Below are 22,396 nucleotides of genomic sequence, written 5' to 3'. Positions count from 1 at the left end.
CAATCGGATTCCTGCACAGCAGAACCGACAGATCAATTCTATCCCAGCATTCACACCAGAGAGCAACTTGGCCACATTGCGGCCAATCCAACCTCTTGGTGCTGACACGGCCTTATCCACTCTCCAGATGCCTGCCTGTCTGTGCACTTAGTACCGCTACGTGTTTTCAGTCAAGCTGTAGATTTCACAAAGCTTGGCGTAAATCTGGTTTGTGACTTTGTACATTTACCCCTATTTGTGATTTAGTGCTCTGCCTTTTATCATCTCTCCCAACTCCATTTTCTTTCCCTCTCTACTTTTTAATGCTATTTACAACTGCCTCATCCATACAGCAGCAGAGCTATCTTTCAGTGTCTCTAACTGATCTGCCCAAATGGTTTTTCTTACCCAGGTTCTCTCCCCTCGATTTTATTTATGCTTTTGTAAATAAGAACTTTAGATGGTTCCATTCAATAGCATTTAGGAATACTGCTTTTATCAAAGGGATCGTGGCACTAAAGGACTTCTTGCAAGGTACATTTGTTTATTCTTATGAGCAACCAGCTCTCCCTGTGTGAAGGCTGCGTGCAGGCGAGCATGCATGCACAATGTCCTCCTCGGGTTGTGCTTCTATGCTCCACTGCCCTGTGTCAATGCCTTTTGGCACTGGCAGAAAGAGCCAAGTGAAACCCTGATGTGGACAGCAGCTGCCCCTCAAAGAACTGGAGATCAATCCAGGCCCTGGGACCTCCCTCTTGATGAGCACTCAGTTCTCTTAGGAGCAGGCTCAGATACACCTGGCAGGGCTGCTTCCCCCAAATTCACCCTCCTATGCACACTGTTCATGCAGAGCTGCAGAGGCGGCTTGAGATGATATTATAATTCACAAGCAAGGTTTGGGGATCTAGCCTCTTTTTTAAAAAAGATGTCAAGTTGATGCTGACCTACAGCAACCCTAAAGGACAGAGTAGAGCTATTCCATAGGGGTTTCAAGGCTATGATCTTTATGGAAGCAGACTGCCACAGCTTTCTCTCACAGAGTGACTGGTGGGTTAGAATCGCTGACCTTCTAATTAGCAGCTGAGCACTTAAAAAGTGAGCCACTAGGGATCCTTTCTATCATCTTGCTGTTGATGCTTTTAAGTGCCGTCGACCCACAGCTACCCTATGTATAGGGTTTCCAAGGCTATAAATCTCTGTGAGAGCAGAAAGTCTCATCTTTGTCCTGTGGAGCAGCTAGTCGGCTCCAACTGACAACCTTGTGGTTCGCACTCCAGTGCTTATCCTACAAAACCACCAACTTCCTTCTATCCTCTTGTTTTTAATTGTTGTTTAGTGCCTTTAAGTAGGTTCCAACTCATAGCAACCCTGTACAGGGTTTCTGAGGAGTGGCTGGTGGATTTGAACCATCTACTTTGCAGTTCAAAGTGACCTTTTGGTCCAGTGTCTATCCTATCCTACAGTGCCATACCAGCACTCCTGGAGGATGAATTAGGAGTTGGGGAAACCAGCACAATGTCTTCCTGTAGTTCTAGGTCATCCATCCAATGCCTTTTTCTCCTTCTCTTCAATTCTTTTCACACCTTCTCCCACACTTCTCTTTGACCTTGAACTTTGACCTTGAACATTCTTCTTCACACCAGAATCTGTTCCAAGGGGGCAGTATCTCCAAAGAGGCAGTTACCTGACCTGATAGGCCTACAGACCAGGTGCCAGAGGGACGAGCCCATCACTTCACTCCTGGAAATAAATCCCATTGTATTTGCATTTTAATTTTCCACATAAACAAAGGCCCAGAGTACTCGCTTGGGCAGCATCACTGGACGAATTTAATTAGAAATGAAAAGTTTATAGGGCCCTCTTTAATGCGATTAATGCTCAGTTAACATTTATCACATTCGGATGCTAGGATCGCGTTTTCTAAGCAGCCACTGGCCATGAAATGAATTTCTCTCAACTTTTTTTGTAACCATCTGGGAGGTCATCTCCTGCGGAGTCTGCAGTGCCTTCCCCGAGATACCTAGTCCTCAGAGCCACGTTCACTGTGGAGGAGGCAGATGTGTACGTTCTGGGGTAAGGGGTTAGAGGGAGGTGAAAAAAATATTTCTAAGAGGAACTGGACCTTAACTGGACTGTAACCACTGCAAATCCCACAGAGTGGCTAAAAGACTTCAGAGCCTCTTGTCTAACAGGAAGACTCTTCCACCACACCCAGTCCATTTCTGTGACTTAAAACCAGAATCTGATTCTCACTTCTTTCCTCCTGTTTTCTGCTGTCTCTCTTTCACTCTTTCTCATCTACAACCCTGGTAGACTTTACTTCTTAGACCCATGGTGATTGGGAAAAGGAACCCAAGTTCCAACCCCAAATACCCCTCCTTCTTTTCCTCTGGCTCTCCCTGAGGCCAGGCAGTCACAGTCTGTTGCCTGCCCAAGTGTCAGTCCCTTAGGGAAGCAGAGGGCATGGGGGAACATGAAACCTCTGCTGGTCCCTAGAGGAAGGATGGCCTTCCTTATCCTTATCAAATTCTCATCACTCTTCAATTAGAATCCACTGAGATTGGCCTCCTAACCCCAATCAGCTAAGGAGGAATAGTGAGGAGGAGTAGGAGGAGGAAGGAGATGGGAAAGGCACTGGGAATAGGGAGGGGAGGTGTCCACTTTCCAAATGATAAAAGGAGATAAGTATCTTTGTCCCCATTAAACACCGAGGAACTCAGCAGACAAAAGCCAAGTCATTGCCACCAGTTCCCAGAGTATCCTAAGCAGTGGTTTATACAGACCCACCTCCCTGGCCATTAAACAACTTGACAAACCAAACACACAGCCTGCAAAGCAAATGCACATAGCTCACAAGTGTTCATGCCCCCCAAGATATGCACAACTCTGTGAACCCAACAGGACCCCCACTCATCAACCCATTAACACAACCACTGTCCACTTAACCTTGCACTCTCCTAATAATGTTCACCAACACCCCAAGGAGGCCTTCTGGAAGCTGGAAGGAGCTGCCATTCTGAGACCAGACAATTGTTTCAGCCCGAAACCTTATGAATAGCAAACTAACTCCCAGGTGGACCAGAATGACTCTCTTGGAGAGCTCCCTGCAAGGCTGACCCATTTAGAAGTTTCTCAGCACCCGGCTGCCAGGTTTAGCCAGATACCAGCAAGCCCCACACTCTTCCCAAAATGGAACCACACACTACGGCAGGTATAACATCTGTCCTCTCGGTTTAGTGGGGAGGTGTTCATAAGAACAGGGCAGAATGAGGGACTCTCCCTTCATCATCCCTGTGTCCTGTCAGGCCGATGCTGCCCACCAGGCTCCAGGTCTCCTTCAGCTTCCTTCACCTGCCTGTCAGATATGAACTGCGCTGTCTTGCCCAGCAAAGGTCGAGACACCTCCAAGGGAGCATCAGGACCTGGGAACTCTTACTCAGATGTGCTCATGCCCATTAGCTCAAGCTCTGGGGCTCCCTTGCTGCATTACCCCACCCATCAAGGCCTCTCCCTCTCTCTGATTTCTTAACCTTACTCTTACCACCAGGTAACCTGCTGCCTGACACACAGCCTGCCTGCTCCTCCTGTCAGGAGATGCCATCAAGGCTTTCTCAGACCAGAGCACAACAGAGAAGGGTGAGCCCAGAGGGAGGAAGTCCACAGCAAAGAGACCAAAGGCTCCCAGATGGAGGCTACTGTGGTACCCTCAGAAGACAGGACTTCTTTCCCACTCCTCCTGCATGGCCTGCCAGGGAACAGGCTGGAACAGCTACATTGCCTCACAGTGTGTGTGTGTGTGGCCGGTGCCAATGGTACTTCACAATCAGCCCTTCAACTTTACCTCCCCTGGCCACTTCCTCTGGTTTAGCGCAAGGCTACTAACCAAATGGTTGACCATTTGAAGCCACCCAGTAGCTCCCCACATGAATGACCTGGTGATCTGCTCCCATAACTTACAGCCTAAAAATCCCTATGAGACAGTTCTACTGTGTCACATGGAGTTGCTATGAGTCAAAAACTGACTAGTCGATGACACCTAAAAACAATTAACTGTTTTTCGCTTCCTCTGGGCTTCTATTCAGAACCATGCCTACATTTCTTCTCCCTGAAGGCCCTCCCCTTTTCTCTTTTACTACTCTATGGGCCTCTCCTTACATCCCCTTCAGCCTAGACTACCAGCTGCCCCAGAGCTCTGGCTCCCTCCAGTATCTCTAAGACATTACAGGCCTTCACTCACAGGAGTGACCTCCAATCTTCCCCTTTTCAAGCTACCATCCACTCTGAAGTTCCCTGCTCCTAATTCCCAAGCCATCAAGTCAGCTCCCAGACTTGCCAATTACAACCATCAGCTCCATTGCCTCTGTCCTTGCTCTCACAGTCTTTGCCCTCCCTTTTCTCCCCCAACCCTTTCCATCCTCACCTCACCTTCTCCTCCCCTAGCTATCCGGAGTGATATTCTCACTCACCCTCTCTTCCCCAAAAGCTTCTGGACTAAGGGGCTCAGGCATGGGGCTGTGCTCTGGTCTAAAGCAGAGAGCTATGTTACATCCAGTTATGTAGACAGGAGCCCAGATATTGCTGACCCATGCACTGAACTGGGCCCAAAGATGTATTTTATTTGGCCGTCACAGAGTTTTAAAACATTGACTCTTAATGTTTTGGTAAGGTCCAGTGTACTCCAGTTCCTGTTTTAGTCTTATCTCCTGTGGTCTTTCCCATCTACCTTCCCTGCTGTAGCCCCTGGAGGCATTTGTATTGGTGAATACCGTTGTTGTTGGTGGTAAGTGCCACGACCCTGCATAGGGTTTCCAAGAAGCAGCTGGTGAGTTTGAACCGCTGACCATGTGGTTCAAACCGACCTCTCGGTCCAGTGCTTTATCCCACAGCGCCACACCAGGACTCCTGTAGCCACAAGGACTCTCCAGAATTGTCCTTAACACACATTTCTCACCAATCTAGACTTTGGAGCCTGACTTTCCTTCCTCTGTTGTTGTTGTTAAGTGTAACTGAGTTGATTATGACTCTTAGAGACCCTGTTTAGGGTTTCCGAGGATTTTGAAATCTTTGTGGGAGCAGAAAACCTCATCTTTCTCTTGCAGAGCACCTGGTGGGCTCAAATTGCTGAACTTCTGGTTCAAGTCCTGTACTTATCCTTTGGATCCATCTACATCCCTATAAAAGTAACTCTGGTGACACAGTAGGTTAAGCTTTGGACAAGGTTGAGAGTTCAAACATATCAACCGCTTTGAAGAAGAAGAATGAGGTTGCTGCTTCTGTAGAGATTTATAATATTGGAAACCCTCTGGAGAGAGTTCTGTTCTGTCCTGTGGCATCACTGTAAGTCAGAAACAAGTCTACAGCAATGAGTGCATGGTGGTGGTGGTGGTGGTGGTGGTGGTGATGTGCCATAGAGTTGGTTCTGACTCATGGTGACCCTGTTATTGGTTGGATGCTGTAAATCTTTACAGGAGCAGAAAGCCTCATCTTTCTCCCACGAAGCACCTGGAAGTTTCAAACTGCTGACCTTTTGGTTAGCAGCCCAACTTGTAAACCACTACGATACCAGGGCTCCTTAATGATCAGGTACATCTCTATAATAAACTGGAACCCTTTACAATGTCAACAGAATTGCTCTCACTCTAGCTGAAAAAAACAATTGTCTTTTCATCATATTATCTCTCCAAGGACAAAAGAAAAGGTCCAGTTATTTCTGTGGTTGCTGAGGATGAGCTATGAGAGGGGCCTGATTTTATAGCCTTCCCCATCACCTCCCTTACCTGAGGGTTCACAGATCTACACAGGACCTTCTTCCTCTTGTTTCCTACTTTCCCAACAGCTTCCCTATGCTCAGCCTTCCTCAGGAGGTCCTGGGATACCTGCCTCTTCCATCATGCCCTGTTCAACAACCAGCCTTCTCTAGTTGCCTGCTGCTTTACCTTAATTCCTTGGCATCTGGATTATTTGGGGAAGGTTTGGATATTGGGTCTGGGGCTGGACCATTGGCAGAATGCCGTCAACAACTGTGCCCCAGTGTCAGGCCTCCAGTAGGGGACCTGGCTAGGTGGGTCACAGCTTCACAACTTGGAGAAAGGGAGAACTCTTGGCAGAATCTCCTCTTGGCTGCTTATGCAGTTGGTCCCTAATTAATCCTGCTAGTTGGGCTGGGACTTGAGTGTTACAGCAAGGACACACAACTTATCACATAGCTCTCCATCATACAGTGTCATCGCGGTAGCAACTCTTCCTAGACTCCAGAAGGTTATAGTGCAAATAATAATTGAATGAAAATTTGCCGCCAGTTTGCCTAAATTATAAAATGAAGACTTCAACCCAGCCCTATGTCACTTTGCCAATGGCCCAATGGCTACCTCATTGATTGACTCATGGCCCAAAGTATACAAGGAGTCCAGCCTTAATCTGTGACTGCTTGTCCTGTCCTGTGAGCCTTCTTCCCTTTCCCACTCTTGACATCAGAGTCCTTTCACCTATAATCTACCAGAGGTAAGCACACACAAATCCACATACACAGAAGATATCAATTTACATGCCTATTAATTCTCATGAATATATTCAAATTGCTCCTTTATAGCACCAAAACAGCCTGCTTCACAGGAGGAAAACACTCCAATCCATAGTTCAGTAATAGACAGACAAACCCAAAGGAATTCTATTTTTCACCAGGACAATATTTCACTTGTTATTTGGGAATCGGTTAAAAGACCCTGCTTCCCACTCCTCAGATTTATCAACAGCCCCTTCTCCTTTCTCTACGTACATCCTCATGGCTAGGTGAGCCACACTGGGTATACCCTGCGTCTGTAGCTGCTTTTCCTGCAAGACTCCAAGGCCTGGACAGTTGACTTAGAAGGGATTCAGTCTAAGAATCAGTTAGGATTTAGAGAACTGGCAGGCTAGGTTAGCTCCCTTAACGAAATGAACAAGGAATTCTTTCCAGCATACTTATTTTCTCTTAATATAAGAACTCCAACTACAGGTAGCAATGAGGAGGGGCTAAGGGTGGACTTGAGTATTAAGGGACAAACTTGTAGAGTAGCTAGAACTAGAGATCTAGGAAGCTGGGACCCAACAAAGGGGCCACTGGTAAAGTGTGCCTTGTCAGTCCTGCTGAAAAGCCTGGGAAATAGTAATTCATCCCAAGTGGGCTCATAGGAAGGCCCTCTTCCTCTGCAGATTCTTAGGAGGGGAGTGGACTCATCTTCTGCATCAGTTACTCCTATAGCTATTCTTTCTCTAGATATGTCCACAAACACATACCACTGCATGCATAATCACATTATCCCATGTGTACCAGAACAAGACCATTCTCAATTGCCCTCCCAAATGCACATTTCCCTACCACCCCAACTTCCAGCATTGCCTCTCATTCCTTGGATATACTTTGCAGAATAATCCCCTCCCTAAGCCAATATGCACACAAATCCACTGCTCTTCTTGTCACATCCCCACTCCCTGCCCAGTACCCCCTTTTTCCGGTAGCCCTGTCTCTCTTCTCTGGGGACTACTCCACTTGGCTAATTCCCCCTGTGGCCCCTGTATTGAATTGTTGTGTTGTCCATTTCCCTGTGACAAGAGCTCTGGTTACAGAGTTATTGATTGGTGTTCATGCAGACAGATGGGCCCTGCCCGGGCTCCCATCGAAATCCCCAGCTGTATGGGTTGATTGTTACCTCTCGGGTATAGGATTGCACTGGAGACCACCCTCTATGCAGCCTCCTTTGCCCAGGCCTTGGATGGTAATAAATGAAGGCAGCCTGAGCGATTATCAAAGCAATTGAGTAGGCTACCTGTGCAGACACAAGATTTATGCCTCTTCATATTTGATGTGATTGTTTTATTGAGTTCTCAGAACAGTTGGGAAATACTTCACTTATTTATTTATTTACCTGTTTCCCTCTCTTTTCTTCTTTGCATCACCTTCCAAAGTTCACCTAGGGCTTTCACTAAGGATAACCACTCTTGTCTTTCTTTCTAAAGAGCTGCTGGCTAAGTTAACTCAGGTTACCAGCCATTGCTTTTGCCCAAAAGCCTTTAAAGACTACCTTGGACCAGCTACCAGGGAGAAACACATCTTATTTGATGCTGCTCAAGATGCCCACTCTAAAACAGCTAAGAACACAAGAATGGACTTTTCAGAAGGACATCTCTATCTCATTTTAAGGAATAAGAAAACCAACCTGTTGCCGGTGAGTCAATTCGGACTCCTGGCAACTCATGTATGTCTGAGTAGAGCTGTGCTCTGTAGGATCTTCAATGGCTGATTTTTGGGAAAGAAAATTGTCAGACTTTTCAAGGAGCTTCTAGGTGGATTCAAACAGTTAACCTTTCAGTTAGCAGCTGAATGCTTAGCCATTTGTACCACACAGAGACTTCAAGAAGATCAACAGCTCTATCTATTTCACATCTTAATCTAATGACGAGCAAGCTTAGCAGCAGGTGAGCTTCCCTGGAAGACGACAGGTGAACAAAACTTCTTACACAGAAACTGGCACATTTGTTTGCAATGCATGGCCTGGTCTGCTAGGCTCAGAACCCTGAAGGTAAATTCTCTGTCCTTTTGTCTCTCATTTCCTCTGTGGGGGGCTGGGGGGGAGTTATCTTCTTTATCTACCAACTTGCCCTGACTGCCATAAGACTAACAGCCTTGGCCACCATCAACTATAAGAGCACAGAAAAGTGGCAGACAATGCACCTCTCTTGCCCAGCTCCATGCCAAGTCAAGTCCAAGAGTAGTATGTGCCACACTACTGAGAGCTCTAGAGAAGGAGACAGACCCCAGTCTTGACCATGTCTTTAATATTCCTTTGACTAAGATGAGTGGATCCCAACTTACATGCAAATGTCTTTGAATGAAAGCTTGTAGACAACTGTCACCCCATTGCCAGACTTCTGAAGATGACTTGGTAAAGATACAGGGGGGATACTTGAGTGACATAGGAAAAAAATTATTTAACACAGCATTGAACTTCAGCATGAATGTGCTCACCAAGGACCAAACAGGAAAGTGTGGCTGGCGGGTGATCCATGCCAAGTTTACTTTGGAAGAGTCTACTCCAAAGATGTAGGAGCAGGAAGGCAGGAAGTTCTCTGACCCTCCAACACCCAAAATGTATGACAGACTGAAAAAGTCAGAGTGACGGCTTTATTGTTAGTTCATTCTGAAAACATACTCTCAGAGGGTCTCCAATAAGCCTGGACTTGAGAACCTATCTGCTCTTTAAAAGGAGCTATATTCCCTGCCCAGAGCAACAGTCAGACCAGAAGATTTTGGCATATAATTAGGAAAATCTTGCCTAGTCAGTTGCTCAACAATGTAACTAGCTGACTTTTCCCCCTTTCAATAGCATGGATGTTCCTCCATCTTTCCTCCCGGCCATTTCTCATACCAGGTTTCAATCTTAAATCACCTGTTTATAAACACCCTCCCTCCACAGCAGTGGTGCACAAGTTGACAACCTGGTAACTCTATGCTCAGTGCTCAGTATTTAGAATGATTCTGATAAAATTCCATGTGCTAAGTAACCTAGTCAATCCTCCAGATTTTTCACAGTGGCCCCTGTGGTGGTGGCAAAGGGGGCTCCCTGGCCACTCCACTTGCTCAAGTGGGCATTTCTGTGAGGGTTTTTCTTCCCGGAGAATGTGGGTTGAATGGCCAAGGCTTTATCATGAAAGGACCAGAGAATGCCAAAGCCATTTTTAAAGCATGAAAACCAATTTAGTTTATAACCATAACAGCATATTTCAAGTGCGGCAACAGCATCTGTTTTGGGGAGGGAAAGATGAAACACCTTACCATTTGGCTCAGGTGGGTAAGCATGTGTGGCCTTCCTTTCTTGCCAACCACTGGCATATGCACACCCTTACTCATCACGGTTATAAAGTACCGAACACAGCGGGCACCTCACCAACAATAAATATCAAAACATAAGAACCACCCAGTCTCCCAATGGTATGCAGTTTCTGCACACAAGAAACCTCTGCTTCTTCCCACAGTGAGAAAGGATTCAGAAACCTGCAAAAGGGCCAAGTTCCAATATAACCAGCAACTGCAGAAACATCTATCAGCTTTAGAGTAAAACAACGTATCTCAGAAAAACCTTCGCCATCCAGAGAAACAGTGAGAGGGGTGAAGCTAAAGGTGTGGTGTCAAGATGCATCCCGCCAGTCCTGACTCAGCAGCACTTTGGGGATCCCGCAGAATCCTTTCCAAAATATGACACATGGGAGGATTTTGTCCCAAAGCAGTATCAAGAATAGTCTGGCTGTTCCTTGTGGGCAGTGCCAGCCAGCCAACCTCATAGAGGGCTGGGGCTTAGGGTCCCTGCTATCAATGGCACACCACCTTCCCTCTGCTCCCCCAGCCACATCTGCTGTCAGATGGCTATGTGTCCACACTCAAAGGACACCACCAGGCCCTCAAGTGACAGGGCTGTGTACTGAGCAGATCCTGCAGATGTCAGAACTGTCAAGTGGAGGCCACTCTTTCTCCCTCTCTCATCTCCCTTGCAGTTGACTTCTGTTTCCAGTTCTGGTGGAAGGTCTCTAGAACTTGAGTCTGTGGGCACCTGTTCTCTACTCTCCATGGATTTTCATGAAGGCACCCCCAAATTTGTGCCAAAGCCTGCTTCCACAATGTCTCGGGAGTGAAGGGGGTCTTCTGGAGGACAAGGAGTACTAGACAGAGCTGCCACCATTTCTGCCCCTCCATCTACCCCATCAAAAGAAACAAAATCACCTTAACTATCCATGTCTTGGATTCCTCTAAAGGCTCCCCAGTCCTATTATTTGTAAGGAATATTTCTCATAAATACTCTTCAGAATATCACCACCTAGGCCCAACAGCGGTTTTTAGCAGGACCATTAGGCTACTTTTCTTCCCCAAACATCACTTTCAACTCATCTCCAGGACCAGCAGCAGAAAACAGTGCTTTGTCTCCTTCCCTCCCCAACCACTAATCTGGCTTTTCGGCCTCACAACTTCCCCGCTTCCTCCCTGGTTTTTAAATGCAAAGGGTTCATGTCTTTTCCAAACTAGTCAGTGTCTTTCTCCAGCTCCTTCCGAAGGTGTCTGAATGTCAAAAGCTTTGCTGTCACTACCTGGCTGGTCAGACCCAGGGAGCTGGAGAGTTTTCGGAGGGTGTATAATTAGCTGATCAGTATTATGTTACCCTGTTCATAACTGAATAACCATTTTAATACAGATGGCACACACTGGGATAATTTCTGGGGTCGCCTCATAGTACGTTACAGCACGAGTGTGGCAGAGGGAATCTTCTTTAGCCAAGGTACATTCTACCAGCTAATTTTACCTGCTGTTTTCAGGATGATTTGGGATAATTTCATATCATTTACAAAATATTATATAAAACAAAACAAAACAACAACAACAAAAAACCCCACCTAGAAACATGTTGTCAGTTTCAGAAAAAGGTATAATTCGAATTATTAGTTGCCCTGATAATGAACCTATGAAGAGCTCAACGAATAATGAAGGCATAAAACCCTTAGTGCTAGTCTTTCTTTTTTTTGGGGGTGGGGGGTGCCATAGAATGGGAGTAAGGGTTGAAAGGCAGCCCTACGTCCTGTCTGCTGTGTAACTTGTAGGGGGCCTGTTGGCTGTTGGGTTGGATAGCTGTATGATCATGAAGCCACTCTGTGATCCTGAGCCCTACTACTGATTGCACATTTTGGACCCACCACAGCTAGACACACTTGCACACCAACCCCGAGTACATTCGCATGGGGCACACATGTATTGGAGTGACTTGGGGATTGGGAGCTCTACCGACCCTGGGCTGCTCATGTTGAGGCGACTCTGACCTCTGTCTCAGAAGCCTCACAGGAGCCTGGAGATAGGCACCTGAGGTGGTTGGGAGCATCTCCCAAGGTCCCGCCTGCCTTGAGACCCTTCCTGGAGACCCACTCCTTGTTCAACTCTTCTACTCCCTCCACCAACTGCTGGCTAGGGGTTGTCATGTGCTCCACAGGCCTGGATACCAGCTCTGTGGGCCAGAAACTTGTGAAGGAGCTGGCTGGGGTGGCCTGGGCTCCAGGGAAGGGTGTCTTTATGGGAGTTGGCAGGGAGGGTGGGGGGTCAGGACAGGTAGCTGTCCCTGGGGAAGGGAGTACGCCTGTAGACAGGGAAATCTATTTGGAGGCCATGAATAGACACTGGCCATTTTAAAGACTTTGGCTGTGGGCTGTGATTGTCTCTAGATACCAAGGCTCTCGTAATCTTGGAGTCTTAATTACCACTAACACTTGGATTCATTTCCAGCTCTGTTTGTCTGTCTGTCTCCCTCCCAATTCCCCTCTCCCTGCCCAAACGTTTTGGAGCTTAGATCCAGAAAGAAGGTCAGAGGCTGGAGAAAGAGTTGAAGCCGCTGGGAAGAGGCCCCCGCTAAGCAGGCAGGAGAAGGAGCTGGAGTCCGACCCAGCAAGTGGGGTGGCTTTCTCACCTGTTGATGGAAGAAACGCTTGGCACCGTGTCGTTGTCGCAGATGCCCTCAGCCAGGAGCCGGTCTCGGATCTCCCAGGCGAACATAGTCGGATTCTGTCGCTTGTACTCAGCAATCTTGTCTACCACTTTGGGTGTTGCCACTTTGGGCTTGGAACCGCCGATCACACCAGGCTTGATGCTGCCTGTCTCGTAGTACCTGTGCCGGGAAGGCCGGCGGGGTCAGCAAGAGGCAGCGCTGGCAAGAGGCTGCTACAAGCTCCGGGGGGACTGAGCTGCTCTCCTGCCTGAGGCAGCAGTGCCCAAGGAGAAGTCCCAGCATGGTGGAGTTGGCTTCCAGAGGGACACCACCGAGCGCCAAGGGGAGGGCAAAGGGAATGCTCCATCTGCAGGGATGCTCACGGTGTATGCTGCACCCAAGCGAGTGGAGCTGGGAGGGAAAGCCCGGACTTTCATTTGGGAACAAGAGGAACACAGCTTGACGAGCCTCTGGGCCATCGCTCCAGCCCTTTTCTATTGAGTACAGAGCGCCCAAGGGAGCCAAGGCCTCCCAAAGCTGCCGCTTCCCTTGTTGGGGGCCCATTTGTGCTTCACACCCTATCATCTAACATCCCATCCACATTAACTCCTCTGAGAAAGGCATCTCTCCCTTTCTCAGGCACCCTGGGGCTGGGTAACCCTGTTCCACTCTGGTTCCTGAAGCCATGACTGCCACACCTAAGTATCCTCTCCAAAAGGAGCAGTTCTCTCCGCTCCCCTCGAGTTGGGGGTCTCCCTCTCCCCCTGGGTGTCAGGACTTTCAAGCACAGGGCGACCTGTGGGAGAAGAAGGCAGGGGCAGGACATTGCCCGGGAGCAGCTCTGAGGCCCTCACCTGCCCAGGATTTTGCTGACGCAGCCGTGGCTGACCCGCAACTGCCGGGAGATGTCGCACGGTCTCACACCCTGATGGGCGAGCTCCACGATGCGCTGCCTAACCACATCAGGCAGGGGTCGGCCGTTCACAAACACCCCCCCGAGCTGGTTCACACCCCCGTGCCCTGCTGGGGAGAGACAAGAAAAAAACACAACACCCCACACACAGCAGGGACCGGCCATTAGTCAGGGTCCGTGGGCCGGGATGTGTGAAAGGAGAGGGCAAGGTGGAGGGGCAGCTTCCCGGGACTCACAAAGAAGGGTGCCCCCTCAGACCAGGGATTGGAGCCGTGGGACCTTAGAGACGTGGAAGAACAGACCAGATGCTGAGCCTAGGTCTTGGAAAGAACACATCTCTTAGACTTGGTGAAGACGCAAGGCAGAAAATGCGGAAGAAATGACAGAAGGGAAGGGTGAGGGATGAGGAAAACAGCAAGGGGTAACTCATGCCAGTGAGGAAGAATTTAGGAAAATTAGGAGGGGGAAGGACAGGCAGAGGATAGTGCAAGCAAGGTCTTGGTGGTGGGCTAATTTGAGGGAATTTTCATCTGGCTGACTTGTTCATGAGGGACTCCTAGTACAGAAACAATGTCTTTTTGCTCTCTAAGTGATTCTTTGTATTTATTTTTCATCAGTTTTCCCACCTTTTTTCTTTCTAACCGTGAAATTTTATTATATTATTATTATCTTTAGATATTTGAGGACCATATTTCCTACTCGACTGCCGAGTGTCTTAAATTCAAAGAAAACCAGGTAAAGGGAGGAAGGCGGAGGAGGCAGGCCCCCCTCCCCCGGGTCTGCAACCCTCAGAGACTGGAAGGTGGCGGAACGCGGAGCGGCGGCAGCGGGCGGCAGTGGCCGAGAGCATAGGCTGCTCGGGCTCACCCACTGCTGCGCGGCGCCGAACCTGGGCCTGCTACCTCGCCCAGGTCGCCTGGCCCAGGCCACCCGGCGGCTGAGGGCTCGGGGCATCCTGTGCAGCCAGCCCGAGCCAGTTCGCATCCCTCTGATCCCTCAGTCGCGGCTGCTGTGCGGTCCACCGAGCGCCACGAGCGTTTGCTCTCCTGGCTAAGCCGAGAGAAGGGCGCTGGGTTTCTAACCCGGCTGCAGCGCGGACTCCCCACCTCGGAGCCAGGCTGCCCATACCCCTGGTCTGAAGCAGGCGAGAAACTACACCCAGCGCGATCAACCGACAGCCGCAGTCACTGAGCGGTCGGAGCGCAGACTTCGAGTAGCCGAGCGGCCCGAGTAGCCAGCAACCTGCAGCCTCTGCCCCGATAGCCTAGGGCGACTTTCGGAGAAAGCGGGGACATCTGCGCTCCCCTCATCTCCCTCCCGTCCCCTTCTGAGGGACCAAGAGCCAGGGTGGGCGAAATCCTTGGGGAGGTGACCTCGGCTTGGGCAGTGGAAGTGGAAGGCACCTCTCCTTTTACCCATCCCTTCATCTCCCTACCTACCTCTAGCCCCACTCTTCACCTCCCCTCCCTCCAAACCCGAACCATCAATAATTTAGGCCCCGGGAGAACTCGCGTTACCGGTCTGAAAAGGCGGCAGCTGCGGGCAGATTAAAGATGAATAATTCAATCTCCCCGGGCTTGGGGCCCGGCCCTTCGCCCCCAATCTTTGGGTGAGGATGGGACGAGGGCACGGCGGGGGTCTAGGGTTGGGCTCCGGGAGCTGGAGCTGAGTCGGGCCTGGAATGCGCCGCCTCTGCCGGCGCCGACGCGGGCTGCGGCTGTCGCCGGCCTGCCCATCAGCCCGCCAGCCTGCGCGTGGCTCACTCCCTTCCTTCTCCGACCCCCTTCTAATTGCCTGGTTTCCTTTTGGATTTCAAAGTGAGAGGCAGGGCTCGGCGGAGTCTAGGCAGGATCCACCCGAGAAGAGAGCGCGAGCTGGGGCTGCTCCGCCGGCAGTCAGGCAGGCAAGGTGCAGGTGGTGGTGGACCCAGGTCCTCTCCCTCCGCGAAGGAGTGAGGCTCTCCGGCCTGGCTCGCAGAGGGGCGGCCCGCAGCCGCCTGAAGCCCCCGCTAGGCTTCTTCGCTTGGAGATTATTTCGGGAAATATATTTTATTCCAGGAGTAATTTGTAAAGCTCTCCCTGTAACGCTAAATATACGCTTAGGGAAGAAAAACAAAACAAAACACAGCTCTCCCACCTCACCTCGGCTTTTTTCCCCAAAGCACAGACCCAAACCAGGTCTAAAAAGTTTCCCTGTGAAAAGTTACAAATTATCCTTAATTATTCATCTACAAATGGGGGAGGAGCTTTCTATTTAGAATCTTATTTATCTCTCTCTTTTTTTAACTGAAAAAAAAAAAAATCTTGGAATTGTTTTCCAAGCTAAGAAAAACGGCATGAACTAGGTAAATTCACATTTGACTAAGACAATTTCCTTTCCTTATTTTCCTATTTCTTGTTTTCCTTTTTCTTCTTTCTACAAAATCCTTTCATTTTCTTTCTTTGATTTCCTTGCCCTTCTTTTGATTTGTCTATCCTTTCTCCTCAGCTTTGGCATTTGCCTTCCTTTTGTTCTTCCTCTTCGTTTTCTCCCTCTTTTCCACCCCCTGGCCAGGTCGATGACTGCATCACCCTTACCTAGGAGTAGGAGGCCAGTCAGAAACCTCCAGAACTGAGGAGCAGAGCTGCACTATCCCAGGGCTACCCGGGAAGCTGCTTTCCTTGCCCTCCAGTTGATTTCGATTTCTCCTCCAAAATCCCCCCTTTGTTTTTAGTGTATCTCCCAGAAAGAGGTGGAGAAAAATGACCGTCACAACGATGTCCTGCCAACTTGGACTCCCAACTCTAGGGGAGAAGAGGAAGCAGAGGAGAGAAGTGGGAAATAAAGGCTGAGGTAGGGAACATTTGGAGATAGGCAGCTAGGAGCTCGGCCTTGGCTTGGAGGGCCCGGAGCTGCTGGGAGCTGAGGGTCAGAAGGGGGCACCCCACCCCCACACTCCACAGTTTGTCCCGACACTGAGACCGCCCACGCTGGGTGTCTTCTGGACACAACTCTTTTAGTTTGAGAAGGGAACAGAGGAGAGCGGGAAAAGAGGAGGCAGGGAGAGATCGTAAAAAGAACAGACAGAGAAAACACAAAACACAGTCCTGAACACTACTAGAACATTAGCATCCCCAGGCCTGGACAAGAGAGCCTCCATGGAGTAGGGGAGTGGGAGTCAGGACCCGGGACTACAGAAGACCTGGAGACTGAACAGGAGCAGGTGGAAGGAGGGAAGGCAGGCGCTAGGCACCAAGGGAAGTGAGAAGACAGGCAAAGGATAAGTCTGGGTGACAGGCAGAGGGAAGGGAAGCTGGAGGCGTGAGAAACACACGGCCGAGGGAAAGTGGGAGAACGAAATGGGGGCCCGAAATGAGCCAGCGGGCCTCTGAAATGGGGCCTGAGGGCAGGGAGCCGGGGCCGCTTGGGACAGGACAAGGTTGGGACGCAGAGCCCCGAGCCAGACAGGAGCCGGGCGCCGGTACTCACGGTGCATCGCGGAGAAGGGATCTGCTTTGCAGTGCATATCCATGGGGAGACAGAGGAGCGGGAGCAGCGTGGCCGCCGCCGCCGTGTCGCCTCGAAAACTCAACTTCAGGACTTGAGGAGAAAAGGGGAGGGACGGTGGGGTGGAGGTGAGTGGGCGCCCGGCTGCCGCGAGGCGCACGGGGGCGGGTGGCGCCGCGCTGCGCTCCCCGCCTCCGGGACTCCTCTGGGCCGCCCCGACTGCCAGCCGCCGCGGCCGCAACTTCCCACCGTCGGGGTGCGAACTGGACGGTCAACAGAGCGGGCCCGGGGCGACGGGCCGGGCCGCGGGGCACTGGGAGCGCATGGCGCGCGCGGCAGCAGCGGTCGGGCAGAGGTTGGGCGGGGGCGGTGGCGCGCTCAGCGCCCCTGGCAGCGGGTCATCAGCGAGGCGGCGGTCGCAGAGGGCGCGGGCGGGGGTGGCCCGAGGGCGCCGTGCGGGAGCGGGGCCGTTCAAAGTGGCGGCGAGTTGGCGAAGTTAGCAGAGAAGTAGCAGTCCCTGGGCTGTCCGAGCGGACGCCGGCGGGAGGGTGAGCGCGGGCCGCCCCCACCCCCGGAACAAGCTAGTGCCAGCCGCCGCAACCAGAGACCGGTGGGAGGAGGGAGCCGAGCTGCACCGGCAGCGCGGGGCTGGCCCCAGGTGGGTTGCGGCTGCGAGGAGGCTCGGCCGGAGACTGGAGCGGCGGCTCCCGGTGTGTGTCTCTCTAAAAGCTGCAAAGCCCCCTCCAGACCCCCTCCCCCTCCCCGCGCCGGGAGATGGATGACTTGTCAGACAAAGGCAATAGATTCCACCACTCTGTGATTCGCCAGTGCCGGAGCCCCGAGCTCCGGCGAGGAGGGCCCCGCGCCTGTCACTCCGGTGCCGGCGAGGGGAGGGCAGGGGAGGGGGAAGCGAGCGGGAGGGAGGGAGCGACGGGCGAAGGAAGAGCGAGGGAGGGGAGCAGGCCGGGGAGGGGGAAAGGGAGCCCGGGATTAAAACTACACTGAGAAAACGAAACTCGCCGATAAGATAAACGTTAGATAAGGATAAAGAGCGGTCGGTCTAATGAATATTCAGGCACCGATAGAGGGCTGTGCCGTGCGCCGCTCTCCACAGCCGGCTCGTAGTCCCAACTCTCCCAGCCCTGCCACCCGCCAGCTAGTGTCCGCAGGGACCTCGCGGCCAGCCTGGGTCGCATCTCTACTTCTAACTCTCCTACCGCCAGCCTCAGTTCCCTTCCTTTGCCTCCTGACTCTTCCTCTCTCCCTCTGCTCCTTCCTTCCACCTTTCCCTCCTAAGGTACCTCCCGGTCCTCGGATCCCCAATTCTCATTCCCCGGCAAAGTGCCGGCAGTTTGTCCTCCCCGTTCCCTCGCGCCGCCACTGCGTCCTGGGCCTCCCTCTTCCCCTTGCGCACAGGGGTCTGGGCAGCCCAAAGCACTCGGGTTGGAATGGAGCTGGAGACCTCTGGTGAGGACCCACCTGCGTCGGTAGGACCCAACGTTCAGCGGGACTTGGCTCCTGGGCCCTCGGATGGCCGAGGAGTGAGCACTTGGGGAAGGAGACAGTGGGAAGCGGCCGGTCGCAGGCGGCAGAGAACGCTGGAGAACAAGACTCGGTCTCCCCGGCTGGGGAGAAGGAGAGGCTGCGAACGTGGCTGAGCGCCGCCCGCTGTCAGCTCGGAGATCCCGAGCGAGCGCAGAAGGCGCAGCGCACCCGACTGGCCCCGCTCCCGCCGGAGCTGTGGCGCAGCCTTCACAGACCTTGCCGGCACTCGCTCCCTCGCTTGCTAGCTTAGGTCCGTTCGCCTGAACCAGGAAGAACGGCCCTTTGTCTCCTAACTGGTTAAGTACAGAATATCCGGGAGATCTTTATGAAATATTTTCCCTCGTCTCATAAATCATCTTGGCACTTCAGCTGATGTTTTAACTCTCTCCCTCCTTCGCTCCCTCCCCCCACTTCCCTGGGTCTGCGAAAAGGGCGGCTCGGAGAAGTCTGTGCTGCGCAACACGCTTGCCTCCCCGCCCGGAAGCTCCTCCAGCCCTACCTGCAGCCCCCCCGGCTGGAGAAAGCGCCCCGGACAAGCGCCGCGATTCTTTGGGCCCGGACCTAAGCTGCAGCTAGGGTCGAGAACCTTAAACACCGTACTCAGCCAAGAAGAGACTCCTGTCAGTCCTTCTGGACCCGGGTTTGCGGGGTGCCGTTACTTCTCAGGCGGGCTCTGTCCAAGCTCAGCCGGACAAGGTTCTGGAGTCCCTCACACTATTAGAGGTCCAGGTCCGCTGGGATTCCGGCATTCGCCCTTCGTCTTTCAGCTTCCTGACACCACTTTCCTGGTGGGGTCACTTCTGGGAGAAAAAAATCTTCCCTACCTGCCCCCCCCCCCCCCCCATCTCAGTTCTCATCCCTCACAGCCATCCGGCTGCTATGCCAGTTCCCATGGGCCTCAGGTTGAAGGCGCAGGGTCCTACCCGAAGGTCAGTCTCTTCCTCTGGAGGCCTGCAGATGGCGCTCCCGGGTTTGCTTTGGCCTCACAACCCCACGAACACGCACTAACTTCGTGTGGGGAGTGAAAAAGAAGGAAAACAGCGGGTGAGGCGCCTGAATGGACTCGCTCCCAGAATGGGAGCAAGGGGCTTTCAAGTGGTATTAGCTGATCTAGCCTCAGGCTTCTTTTGATAGGTAGTAAAGCCAGAACTGAGCCGAGAGGGGAATCCTTGAGGAAGAAGGGTCATCACTGACCAGTTCAGAACTGAAGGCGCCTCTGTCCCAAGATTTCTCTACAAGGGTCATCCACAGTTAAGTCTGCGGGAGTATGTGTGTGTCTGAATAATTTGGGGAACAAGAAGCAGTCCACCGTCCACCTGAAACAGATTTCTCTAGAACTAGGTATCTAGAGTGGACTCCTGGTGTGGCGCTGTAGGATAAGCACTGGACTATAAACCACAAGGTGGTCAGTTCAAACCCACCAGCTGCTGCTCAGAAACCCTATACAGGGTTGCTCTGAGTCGGAATGAACTGGACAGCACTTAAATTTCTAGAAGCAGCTAGACATATGCACATGCTGTGGGTGTGAGCTTAGATGACAGGCGTTTTCACACATTGGACAAGAGGAATGTTCACGTTTTGTAGATGGGGTCTCAACACACCAAGTGTACTGGAAGTTATACTCACAAACGATCCTTCACATGCACCCCTGAACAGTGAAGACCCTTCCACCAAAGCCCAGCTCGCAGGCAGCCCCTCTCTTATGGACCCTGCACTAGCTGGGCAGTCCCTCTCCAGTCAGGCCAGCCCCTGGAAGCTTCCTCCTTCACTCTTCACTCCAGTCTGTTCCTAGGTCTAGAAAGCTCAGGCGCACACTGCCGGATGATCAGGTAGAGCCCTGTTAGGTACCTCTTTTAGCCAAAGCTCTACCTAAGGTTCCTGGGCTGGCCTATACCTGTCTCTCCAGTCGCTGGCCTCTTGCTCTTGTTCTGACTCTTTCCTGTTCTTCCCTTTCTTCTTCTATAGAGACTGGGGGTGGGGGGACAGCAAGACTGGAAAAAAGGGGAAGAAGAAAAAGGAAAGAGGGAAAGAAAGAAAAAGAAAGAAAACAACCCAGCCCCAAACACAACCCGGGCTCCGACCGGTCAGGGATGGTTGCTTTTCCCGTCTGCCTCTAAATGAACCTTTTCTCTCTGGTGTTTTCAAAGCGGCCCTTCCACCCCCCAACCTAGGGGCATTTACACTTCAAACAAGGCGCCCGCCTCCCTGCGGAAATTTAAAGGCAAATAAACTTTTGGGGAGTTGCTCTGATACCCATCTCGGGATTTGCTTCATTAGCCGCCTCTGTGCATCTGATCTGCCCAATAAATCTTCCTTGTGGATCTCGGCTCCTTAGCCTTCTCCGCGCCCTTCCCTGCCAGGCTTGCTTGGCGCCCCCTCCCTCGCCTCCTCCCTCGCATTGGGCCAAGCTGCGGCCGCCTGGCTCGGCGCGGGGCTGGGTCCCCCGGAGGCGGAGGGAGGGCGTGTGTTCTCACGCACAGGCGCCCCAAGCCAAGCCAAGCGCGACTTGCACCCGGCACTCCCTAATAGGTTTCTGGGCTGGGAGGTTGCAAAGGAAGTTCGGCATCCCTGTAGACCCCAGTCCGCCGCCACCGCTTGCACCCACTCCCTTCGCGACCCTTCTGTTTGTTTGGAGTGTCGCCTTCCTAAGGCCCAACGCTTTTTGTCAGTGCTAGGTCAGGTAGAGGCGTGCGTAGTTGCCTCTCCTCGGTCAGAATGGACCAAGTACTGGTCTCCAGCATTTGGGCAGTCGGCTAGGCCACGGAGAAGGGGCCTTGGGGGGAGACATCCCTGCTTCTTCCCCGAGGCCTGGGCCTGCCTTCCTCCTTCCACTTCCCGAGGAGCGGTAAGGGGGGCCAGGAACAGGCTCTGAGGGAGGGGATTAGAAATTCCGAAATTAAATGTATATCTCCCCAGGAAATGCTCCCCACAGCGCGGACCAAATTAAACGCATTAAAGTTGGGGGGGGGGGATTAGAACCAAGGGGGAAAAACTAGTCCAAAGGGAAGAGAAGCAGAAATGGAGGAGAGGAGGGGAGGGGAGAGGAGAGGAGCAGCTCTGAAACCGAACTCCTTTTCTGGATTGTTTCCAGTTTGGGAAGTCACCAGCATCATTACCAAAAAAATGAAAGTTTGTGTGAAGACCAACCTCCAGGATGGACACCGCAGCCACTCGCCTTCTAGGCCCTGACGCACCCAAGTGCACACCTTCGGTGGTCAGGTCCCAAAATCCGAGGGGTGGCGGGCACACCTGAGCCCTCTCCAGCTCGGTCTGACCCGCTCTGGCCCTGCTCTTCCCCTCCCCCTCCCCCTCATCTCTCCCCACCCCTCCCCCTTCCTAGCCCTCTGGTCACGTTGGAGGATGGGTTTTTTTTTTTTTTTTTGGAAGAGCTTCTGGTACAATATGGAGCACCATGGGCTGCAATTTCACACTCCACAGCACATTCCCCCTAAAGCTACTTTCTTTTTTTTTTTTTTCATCTAAGACCCCCTAATTTCTGCCTCCTCACTGCCTCCCTTGATCCCTCCCTCTCTCCTACATTCACTGTTCTTTCCCCGCTTTTGTTCGTAATATTTGGGTTCCCCTGTGAAGCCTGGGGGGCCTGAGTCCTGGACGCCCCGCCCGCTCAGTCTGTTGGTCCTGTGGAGGTCTAGGCGCACGTGCTGAGCCTTTATCCCCCAGTACCGCCCCCTTTAACCAGACATCTCTTACAAGAGGTCCCTGCGACCTGCCCGGCCTGCCGTTCGCAGCCCCTTTGAGAGGTGACGACAATGAGAGACACTTGGCCACCAAAGCGGCCTCTTAGCGGCACGGGCCTGCCAGGCGGTTTCGGGCCGGGGCCACCTGACTGGGGTGTGTGAACAAAACAGTCAAGCCACGAGGAACTAGGCCAGTTGGAGTGGAGGGATAAGCTAAGACACGTTCTCAAGAGAAACAGTCTAGAACTGCACTCTGGCCTAGACCTAGACAGCTTGTTCCT

General features: G+C 52.0%; 1 protein-coding gene across 5 annotated transcripts in view; it reads right to left on the bottom strand.

Annotated features, from left to right (window-relative positions):
• PAX2 (paired box 2) overlaps nt 1-17,439 on the bottom strand; it is a 90,261-nt gene extending 72,822 nt beyond the window's left edge. For 3 of the 5 annotated variants that reach the window (XM_006831249.1, XM_006831251.1, XM_006831250.1), the window contains exons 1-3: nt 16,855-16,897; nt 13,328-13,496; nt 12,456-12,653 (exon numbers count right to left, since the gene is read on the bottom strand). In XM_006831249.1, the coding sequence (XP_006831312.1) occupies nt 12,456-12,653; nt 13,328-13,496; nt 16,855-16,897 (410 nt within the window). Of the gene's footprint in view, nt 1-12,455; nt 12,654-13,327; nt 13,497-16,854 lie in introns of all 5 variants that reach the window. The other 2 variants (XM_006831252.1, XM_006831253.1) reach the window with 2 other exon arrangements.
• Between the last annotated feature and the right edge of the window lie 4,957 nt (nt 17,440-22,396).

The sequence above is a fragment of the Chrysochloris asiatica genome, unplaced genomic scaffold, assembly GCF_000296735.1.
Source record: "Chrysochloris asiatica unplaced genomic scaffold, ChrAsi1.0 scaffold00003, whole genome shotgun sequence".
Taxonomy (NCBI): domain Eukaryota; kingdom Metazoa; phylum Chordata; class Mammalia; order Afrosoricida; family Chrysochloridae; genus Chrysochloris; species Chrysochloris asiatica.
This window is presented reverse-complemented; position numbering and strand designations above follow the sequence as displayed.